At 55.8% G+C, this 10,108-nt stretch overlaps 1 protein-coding gene across 1 annotated transcript in view; it reads right to left on the bottom strand.

The window, feature by feature from the left end:
• The window catches only part of LOC144609615 (serine/threonine-protein phosphatase 2A 56 kDa regulatory subunit beta isoform-like), a 50,096-nt gene that overhangs the window by 3,926 nt on the left and 36,062 nt on the right, over nt 1-10,108 (bottom strand). The window contains exon 2 of the mRNA XM_078428114.1: nt 4,274-4,470. Within this exon, the coding sequence (XP_078284240.1) occupies nt 4,274-4,470 (197 nt within the window). The remainder of the gene's footprint in view (nt 1-4,273; nt 4,471-10,108) is intronic.

Here is a 10,108-nt window from a genome sequence, read left to right as displayed (position 1 = left end):
CGCGGGACTTTTCATCGCTGGTGCGGCTCGGCCGCTGAACTTAACATCGCCCGGTGCGGCTTGGCCGCGGGGCCTTCCATCGCCCGGTGCGGCTCGGCCGCGGGGCCTTCCATCGCCCGGTTCGGCCGCGAGACGTTTCAGCGCCCGGTGCGGCTCGGCCGCGGGGACTTCCATCCCCTTGCGGGGACTGTGCGGGTCGGTCGAGGACGAGCTGTCTGTCCGTGGGCGTGGGGAAGAGAGTGGAAGTTTTGTTGCCTCCATCACAGTGAGGGGGTGTTTGGAGTCACTGTGATGGACGTTTGTGTTGGGGTCATGTGTCTTGTGTTCTTTTTTGTGTGTGACTGCTATGTAGTTTCGTTGAACTGTTGAACTGTTGTCTGTAGATCTGTTTCCCCGCCCAGGAACGCTGACGATAATGATCCCAATGTGCAATCTATACACTAAAACTCTCGTTTGTTTGTTTGTTTGTTCCTGAACTACAGCCAAAACGCTACACGACAGCGCGACAATTTTAGGCCCACCTTACTCACCGTCGTCCCTTTGGTGCTAATGGAAGAAGTCTCATTGAAATCGGTGTTATATTTAAAGTTATTCAATTTTTAAAGTTTAAATCTATCTCCTAGGGAGGGAGGGGGGAGGGAGGGAAGGAGGGGAAGGGGGGGGGGGAAGGGGGAGGGGAGGGAGGTGGGAGTGGGGAGGGGGCGGGGGAGGGAGGGAGGGGAGTGAGGGGAGGAGGGAGGGGGAGGAGAGGAGGGAGGGAGGGAGAGGGGGAAAGGAGGGAGTGGAGGGAGGTGGGAGGGAGGGGTGAGGGGAGGAGGGAGGGGGAGGAGGGAAGGAGGGAGGGAGGGAGGGAGGGGGAGTGAGGGGAGGAGGGAGGGGAGGGGAGGAGGGAGGGGGAGGGAGGGAGAGGGGGAAGGAGAAGGGGAGGAGGAGGGAGGTTGGAGGAAAGGAGGGGGAAAGGGGGAGCGGAGTAGAGGGGGAGGGGAGGAGGGAGGGAGGGGGGAGGAGGAAATGGAGAGGGGAGTGGAGGGAGGTGGGAGGGGAGGAGGGAGGGGGAGGGGAGGAGGGAGGGGAGGAGGGAGGGAGGGAGGGGGAGGGATGGGGAAAGGGGGAGGGGAGTAGAGGGAGGGGTGGGGGAGGGGAGGAGGGAGGGAGGGAGGGGGGGAGAGGAGGAGGGGTGGGGGAGGGGACGAGGGAGGGAGGGAGGGGAGGAGGGAGGGAGGGAGGGGGGAGGGGAGGAGGGAGGGAGGGAGGGGGGAGGGGAGGATGGAGGGGGAGGGGAGGAGGTAGGGGGAGGGGAGGAGGGAGGGAGGGAGGGGGGAGGGGAGGAGGTAGGGGGGAGGGGAGGAGGGAGGGAGGGAGGGGGGAGGGGAGGAGGGAGGGGGGAGGGGAGGTGGGAGGGGGGGAGGAGAGGGTGCTGCACCAATGCAGGAGAGGTTTGGGCCCAACGGGTCCACTTGGCCTAGTTCCATCTAAAAGCCCTCACTGGCCTTTCAGATCTGCTCATCGAATCTGCTTCCAGTACTCTCCCAGAACATGGGCCTTTTAGTCTAGTTTAGAGATACAACGCGGAAACAGGCCCTTCGGCCCACAGGGTCCGTGCCAACCAGCGATCCCCGCACACTAACACTATCCTACACAAACTAGGGACAATTTACACATAGAGTCATAGATTCATACAGAGCGTTACAGTGCGGAAACAGGCCCTTCGGCCCAACTCGCCCACGCCGGCCAACATGTCCCAGCTACACTAGTCCTACTTGCCTGCGTTTGGCCCATATCCCTCCAAACCTGTCCTGTCCATGTACCTGTCCAACTGCTTCTTAAACGATGGGATAGTCCCAGCCACCCCACCCCCTCCCCGGCAATCTAGGGGAGGGGGGGGGGGCAGAGCTGGGCACAGATACCCCACCCTCTCCCCACACAGGGGCAACGAGAGCCGGTGTACAAAGATAGACACAAAATGCTGGAGTAACTCAGCGGGTCAGGCAGCATCTCGGGAGAGAAGGAATGGGTGACGTTTCGGGTCGAGACCCTTCTTCAGACAGATGTCGGGGAGGGCGGGACAAAGATAGGATGTAGTCGGAGATGGGAAGACCAGTGGGAGGGGATAGAGAGGGGGAAAGCAAGGGCTATCTGAAGTTGGAGAAGTCATGATCACATTGAATGGCAGTGCTGGCTCGAAGGGCCGAATGGCCTCCTCCTGTACCTATTGTCTATAAGTCAACATTCATACCGCTGGGGTGTAAGCTGCCCAAGCGAAATATGAGGTGCTGTCCCTCCAATTTGCGCTGGGCCTCACTCTGACAGTGGAGGAGGCCCAGGACAGAGAGGTCAGTGTGGGAGTGGGAGGGGGAGTTGAAGTGCTGAGCCACCGGGAGATCAGCGTGAGGAATCACAGACGGGGGGCAGTGAGAGAAGATGCTGCCAAACTCTCGTGGCAGAGAGGAGGAGAACGTCTTCAAAGTTGACAAACCTTGAGGAGATTTCGCACTGGAGCGGGGAAAAATGTGCAGGAAAGAAAACTGCAGACGCTGGTGTAAAGCGAAGGTAGGAACAAAATGCTGGAGTAACTCAGCGGGTCAGGCAGCATCTCGAGACTCGGTACCCTGGGTACAAAGGGCGCACCAGGTTACCCCCTCCCTGGGGTTGCCAACTGTCCCGTATTAGCCACCACATCCCATATATTGGGCTAAATTTGTTTGTCCGTACGTGACCACCCTTGTCCCGTATTAGGCCCGGGGGGGGCTGTAGGCCCGGACACTGTAGGCCCAGACACTGTTGGCCCGGACACTGTAGGCCGGACACTGTTGGCCCGGACACTGTTGGCCCGGACACTGTAGGCCCGGACACTGTAGGCCGGGACACTGTAGGCCCGGACACTGTTGGCCCGGACACTGTTGGCCCGGACACTGTAGGCCCGGACACTGTAGCCCTGGACACTGTAGGCCCGGACACTGTAGGCCCGGACACTGTAGGCCCGGACACTGTAGGCCCGGACACTGTTGGCCCGGACACTGTTGGCCCGGACACTGTTGGCCCGGACACTGTAGGCCCAGACACTGTAGGCCCAGACACTGTAGGCCCGGACACTGTAGGCCCGGACACTGTTGGCTCGGACACTGTTGGCCCAGACACTGTAGGCCCGGACACTGTTGGCCCGGACACTGTTGGCCCGGACACTGTTGGCCCGGACACTGTTGGCCCGGACACTGTAGGCCCGGACACTGTAGGCCCGGACACTGTAGGCCCGGACACTGTAGGCCCAGACACTGTAGGCCTGGACACTGTTGGCCCGGACACTGTAGGCCATGGGGCTGCTGAAGACCCGGACACTGGAGGTCTGGACACAGTCGACCCGGACATTGTAGGCCCGGACACCGTAGGCCCGGGGGCCGCTGTAGGCCCGGGGGCCGCTGTAGGCCCGGACACTGTAGGCCTGGGGGCCGCTGTAGGCCCGGACATTGTAGGCATGGACACTGTAGGCCCGGACATTGTAGGATGGACACTGTATGCCCGGACACTGTAGGTCTGGAGACTGTAGGCCTGGACACTGTAGGCCCGGACATTGTAGGCCCAGACACTGTAGGCCCGTACACTGTAGGCCCGGACACTGTAGGTCTGGACACTGTAGGCCCGGACATTGTAGGCCTGGACACTGTAGGTCTGGACACTGTAGGCCCAGACACTGTAGGCCCGGACACTGTAGGCCCGGACACTGTAGGTCTGGAGACTGTAGGCCTGGACACTGTAGGCCCGGACATTGTAGGCCTGGACACTGTAGGCCCGGGGGGCGCTGTAGGCCCAGACACTGTAGGCCCGGACACTGTAGGCCCGGACACTGTAGGTCTGGACACTGTAGGCCCGGACACTGTGGGCCTTGGGTTGCTGAACACCCGGACGCTGTAGGCCTGGATACTGTAGGCATGGACACTGCAGGCCCGGACACTGTAGGCCTGGACAGTGCAGGCCTGGACTCTGTAGGCTAACGGAGTGTGTTCGGGGGGTGGGGCCGAGTGCGTTTGCACCATTGGTGGAGCGGGAGCACGTGGCCGCTGGCTGGGTGAGGTCACGTCACCTTTTGTCCCTTATTTGGGAGTGAGAAAGTTGGCAACCCGACCCATCCCTCCCTTCACCTCCCCTTCCCTAAACTGGGGGGGGTGGGGGGTTGGAAGGGGGTCCACAGAGCTGGGCACAGATACCTCACCCCCTCCCTTCGCCCCACGAGGGGGGGGCGGGGTGGGGCAAGAGCGGGAGTGGGCCGGGCACTCACCATCTTCATGACCTCCGGGTAGATGGGTTCAATGAGGAGGCCGCGGCCCGTGGCGATACACTCCACCAGCTCGTTCAGGGCGGCCCTCTTGATCTCCTTGCCCTTCAGGTCCGCCACGCAATCCATGAAGTCGAAGACGATGCAGCATTGCTGGAGTTTCTTGCAGAAGAGATCGTGCAACTCAGAAACCGGGGCATCTGCAGGGGGGAGACAAGAGGGGAGGGGGGAGGTACAAGGCAGGACACTGGGTAAAGACTTGCAAAGCCAGCCGCCCGATCGGCCGTTCCATTGCAGGAGCTCCGCGCCTGACGATATTTCGACTTTACGAGCGAAGATTTTAGATTTAGAGATACAGTGCGGAAACAGGCCCTTCGGCCCACCGGGTCCGTGCTGACCAGCGATCCCCACACTAACACTATCCCACACACACACGAGGGACAATTTGTACATTTGCCCAGCCAATTAACCTACAAACCTGCACGTCTTTGGAGTGTGGGAGGAAACCGAAGATCTCGGAGAAAACCCACGCAGGTCACGGGGAGAACGTACAAACTCCGTACAGACGGCGCCCGTAGTCATGATGGAACCCGAGTCTCCGGCGCTGCATTCGCTGTAAGGCGGCAACTCTACCGCTGCGCCACCGTGCCAGATACCAGAGGAGCAAGACAGACCGAGCAAGACGCCCCTAAAAACCGCTGTACGCCACGCCGCCATTTTAGTCGGCAGAAACTTGCAGAAACATTTAAAAAGAAAAATATAACAAAAATCTGCGAGATAACTAGATAGATGAGATATATTCTGCGTTTTAATGGTGTCATCACACATACTGTTCCTCCAAAACACTGATTACACTGTGAGAGGCAGAGCGAACGGCGGAGTTTGCTTACTAAAATGGCGGCCATCACGCTCCTTTGCGTACAGGCGATTTCGACGGAGTGGTCCATCTTGCTCCTCTGGTATCTTTGGTTACGATGGGTGTAAGAGCGATCACATTCAATAGACAATAGACAATAGGTGCAGGAGGAGGCCATTCGGCCCTTCGAGCCTGTACGCACCGCCATTCAATCACGAATTATCTTTCCGCTGACTGGTTAGCGTGCAACAAAAGCTTTTCCCTGCACCTTGGTACACGTGACAATAAACTAAACTCAGGAATAGGAGATGAGAAGTTTATTTTAGTTTAGTTATGCAGAGTAGAAAGAGGCCCTTCGGCCCACTGAGTCTGCACTGACCAGCGACAGCTGTACGCTAACACTATCCTAAACAAACCAGGGACAATTTTTACATTTACACCAAGCCAATTAACCTACAAACCTGCACGTCTTTGGAGTGTGGGAGGAAACCGAAGATCAAAGGAGACCAAAACTGAGGTGAGAAGGAACTTTTTCACCCAGAGAGTTGTGAATCTGTGGGATTCTCTGCCACAGAGGGCAGTGGAGGCCAAATCACTGGATGGATTTAAGAGAGAGTTAGATAGAGCTCTAGGGGCTAGTGGAATCATGGGATGTGGGGAGAAGGCAGGCACGGGTTACTGATTGTGGACGATCAGCCACGATCGCGATGAATGGCGGTGCTGGCTCGAAGGGCCGAATGGCCTCCTCCTGCCCCTATTTTCTATGTTTCTATGTTTCTATCTCAGAGAAAACCCACGCAGGTCAAGGGGAGAACGTACAAACTCCGTACGGACAGCGCCCGTAGTTGGGATCGAACCCGGTCCCTGGTGCTATCAGGGAGCAACTCTACCGCTGCGCCACCGTACCGCCCTAGGTTCTAGGAGCAGAATGAGGCCATTTGGCCCATCGAGTCTCCTCCAACATTCAATCATGGCTGATCTATCTTTACCTCTCCACCCCATTCTCCTGCCTTCTCCCCATAACCCCAGCCACGCCTACGAATGAAAGATCTGTCAATCTCCGCCTTAGAAATAGCCATTGACTTGGCCTCCACAGCCGTCTGAGGCTTAGGAAGTTCGGCACGTCCCCTAGAACTCTCACCAACTTCTACAGATGTGCCACAGAAAGCATTTTACCGGTTTAAATCACAGCACGGTTTGGGAACAGCTCCATCCAAGACCCGCGAGAAATCGCAGAGAGTTGTGGACACAGCCCAGACCATCACACAAACCAACCTCCCTTCCATCGACTCCATCTACACCTCACGCTGCCTCGGCAAGGCCAGCAGCACAATCAAGGACCAGTCTCACCCCCGGCCACTCCCTCTCCTCCCCTCTCCCATCGGGCAAGAGGTACAGAAGTGTGGAGACGCACACCTCCAGATTCAGGGGCAGTTTCTTCCCGGCTGTTATCAGGCAACTGAACCATCCTACCACAACCAGAGAGTAGTGCTGAACTACTATCTACCTCATTGGTGACCCTCGGACTATCCTTGATCGGACTTTGCTGGCTTTACCTTGCACTAAACGTTATCCACTTATCATGTATCTGTACACTGTAAATGGAAGGTGTTTATTCACAAAATGCTGGAGTAACTCAGCGGGTCAGGCAGCATCTCAGGAGAGAAGGAATGGGTGATGTTTCGGGTCGAGACCCTTCTTCTTGTACACTGGAAATGGATCGATTGTAATCGTGTGCTGTCTTTCCGCTGACTGGTTGGCACGCAACAAAAGCTTTTCATCGTACACGCGGCAATAAACTATACCAAGGACGAGGAGGAAATTCAGACTGAAGAAGGGTCTCGACCCGAAACATCACCCATCTTTTCTCTCCAGAGATGCTGCCTGACCTGCTGAGTTACTCCGGCATTTTGTGAAACCTTCGATTTGGACCAGCATCTGCAGTTATTTTCCGAGGAAATTCTTTTAGATTAGTTTAGAAATACAGCGTGGAAGCAGGCCCTTCGGCCCACCGAGACCATGCTAACCAGCGATCCCCGCACACTAACACTACTGGGAGAGATTTACAATTCTTACGGGAGCCAATTAACCTGCAAATTAACCTGTTTTGGAGTGTGGGAGGAAACCGGAGCACCCGGAGAAAACCCACGCGGTCACAGGAAGAACGTGCAAACTCCACACAGACAGCACCCATGGTCAGGATGAAGCCTGTGTCTCTGCGCTGTGAGGCAGCAACTCTACCACTGCGCCCCTGTGCCTTCCGAGTGAATGGAGTTGAGGAGGAACTTCTTCAGTCAGAGGGCGGTGAATCTGTGGGATTCATTGCCACACACGGCTGTGGAGGCCAAGTCGGTGGGTAATTTTAAGGCAGAGATAGACAGATTCTTGATTAGTGCGGGTGTCAGGGGTTACGGGGAGAAGGCAGGAGAATGGGGTTGAGAGGGAGAGATAGATCAGCCTCGATTGAAAGGCGGAGTGGACTTGATGGGCCGAATGGCCTAATTCTACTCCTGGAACTTATGAAATAGTTTCGTTTAGTTTTGTTTAGAGATACAGCGCGGAAACAGGCCCTTCGGCCCACCGAGTCCTAGCCGACCAGCGATCCCCGCACACTAACACTATCCTACACACACACTAGGGACAATTTACACATGTACACCAAGCCAATAGGCCTACAAACCTGCGCGTCTTTGGAGTGCGGGAGGAAACCGAAGCACCGGAGAAAACCCACGCAGGTCACGGGGGAGAACGTACAAACTCCGTACAGACGGCGCCTGTAGTCGGGATGGTACCCGGGTCTCCGGCAGCAACTCTACCGCTGTGCCACTGTGCCGCATTTAAGGTAACCTTCGCACCCTAACCTTAAAAAAAGACACAGAGTGCTGGAGTAACTCAGCGGGTCAGGCGGCATCTCTGGAGGACACGTCCATTCCTTGAATCAGGGCCCCGACGACAAATATCACCTCCTTTATTATCGTAATGCGAACCGAGGTGCAGTGAAAAGCTTTCTGTTGAGTGCTATCCAGTCAACGGAAAGACTGCACATGTCCACCACCGGTTTTCCGTTAACTGGCGGCCTGGCATCTACTTTAATCCGGGAAAAAAAATCACCAGAGCACACTTGAGTCACCCCGAACATATGTCCCCTAGGCCGACCTCAACAATAGACAACAGGTGCAGGAGGAGGCCATTCGGCCCTTCGAGCCTGTACGCACCGCCATTCACCGTGATCATGGCTGATCATTCTCAATCAGTACCCCGTTCCTGCCTTCTCCCCATACCCCCTGACTCCGCTATCCTTAAGAGCTCTATCTAGCTCTCTCTTGAATGCATTCAGAGAATTGGCCTCCACTGCCTTCTGAGGCAGAGAATTCCACAGATTCACAACTCTCTGACTGAAAAAGTTTTTCCTCATCTCCGTTCTAAATGGCCGACCCCTTATTCTTAAACTGTGGCCCCTTGTTCTGGACTCCCCCAACATTGGGAACATGTTTCCTGCCTCTAACGTGTCCAATCCCTTAATTATCTTATATGTTTCGATAAGATCTCCTCTCATCCTTCTAAATCCCAGTGTATACAAGCCTAGTCGCTCCAGTCTTTCAACATATGACAGTCCCGCCATTCTGGGGATTAACCTAGTGAACCTACGCTGCACGCCCTCAATAGCAAGAATATCCTTCCTCAAATTTGGAGACCAAAACTGCACACAGTACTCCAGGTGCAGTCTCACTAGGGCCCTGTACAACTGCACACAGTACTCCAGGTGCAGTCTCACTAGGGCCCTGTACAACTGCACACAGTACTCCAGGTGCAGTCTCACTAGGGCCCTGTACAACTGCAGAAGGACCTCTTTGCTCCTATACTCAACTCGTCTTGTTATGAAGGCCAACATTCCATTGGCTTTCTTCACTGCCTGCTGTACCTGCATGCTCACTTTCAGTGACTGATGCACTAGGACACCCAGATCTCGTTGTACGTCCCCTTTTCCTAACTTGACACCATTCGGATAATAATCTGCCTTCCTGTTCTTTCCACCAAAGTGGATAACCTCACACTTATCCACATTAAACTGCATCTGCCATGCATCCGCCCACTCACACAACCTGTCCAAGTCACCCTGCAACCTCATAACATCCTCCTCACGGTTCACACTGACACCCAGCTTTGTGTCGTCCGCAAATTTGCTAATGGAACGCTGGCCAGGCTGGATCTGTTCCCACACAGCCGACTCCGACTTTGCTGGCCGGTATTCCCCCTCCCCCCACGGCGGAATGTTCCAGTACCATCGGGACACCTCTCCGAGTCCGTGACCTCCGTCGGTCGGGCAGCGCGGATAATCTGGAACCAAGGATGCCGAATCATGCGTGGCTGTTTAACAATCGAGCCGTCCACAGTGTAGACACAGGAGTATTGAGGGAAGATCCATCTTCTCCAGAGACGTACGGAATTATGAAAGGATCGGACAAGCTAGATGCAGGGAAAACGTTCCCAATGTTGGGCGAGGGGGCCACACACAGTCAAAGAATAAAGGGGAGGCCATTTAAAACTGAGGTGAGAAGAAACTTTTTCACCCAGAGAGTTGTGAATCTGTGGAATTCTCTGCCACAGAGGGCAGTGGAGGCCAAATCACCGGATGTTTGTAAGAGAGAGTTGGATAGAGCTCCAGGGGCTGGTGGAATCAGGGGGTATGGGGAGAAGGCAGGCACGGGTTACTGATTGTGGATGATCAGCCATGATCTCAATGAATGGCGGTTCTGGCTCGAAGGGCCGAATGGCATCCTCCTGCACCTATTTTCTATGTTTTTAAGCTGGGTGCCACCCTATCTTAAAAAAAGTGGATGCAAAGTGCTGGAGTAACTCACCGGGTCTGGCGGCACCTCTGGAGAACGTGGGTCAGAACCCACCCTCAGATTCTGACGATGACCACAACAATCAGTCTGAAGAAGGGTTCCGACCCGAAACGCCACCCATCCATGTTCTCC

This window comes from Rhinoraja longicauda, chromosome 34 (genome assembly GCF_053455715.1).
Source record: "Rhinoraja longicauda isolate Sanriku21f chromosome 34, sRhiLon1.1, whole genome shotgun sequence".
Lineage (NCBI taxonomy): Eukaryota > Metazoa > Chordata > Chondrichthyes > Rajiformes > Arhynchobatidae > Rhinoraja > Rhinoraja longicauda.
This window is presented reverse-complemented; position numbering and strand designations above follow the sequence as displayed.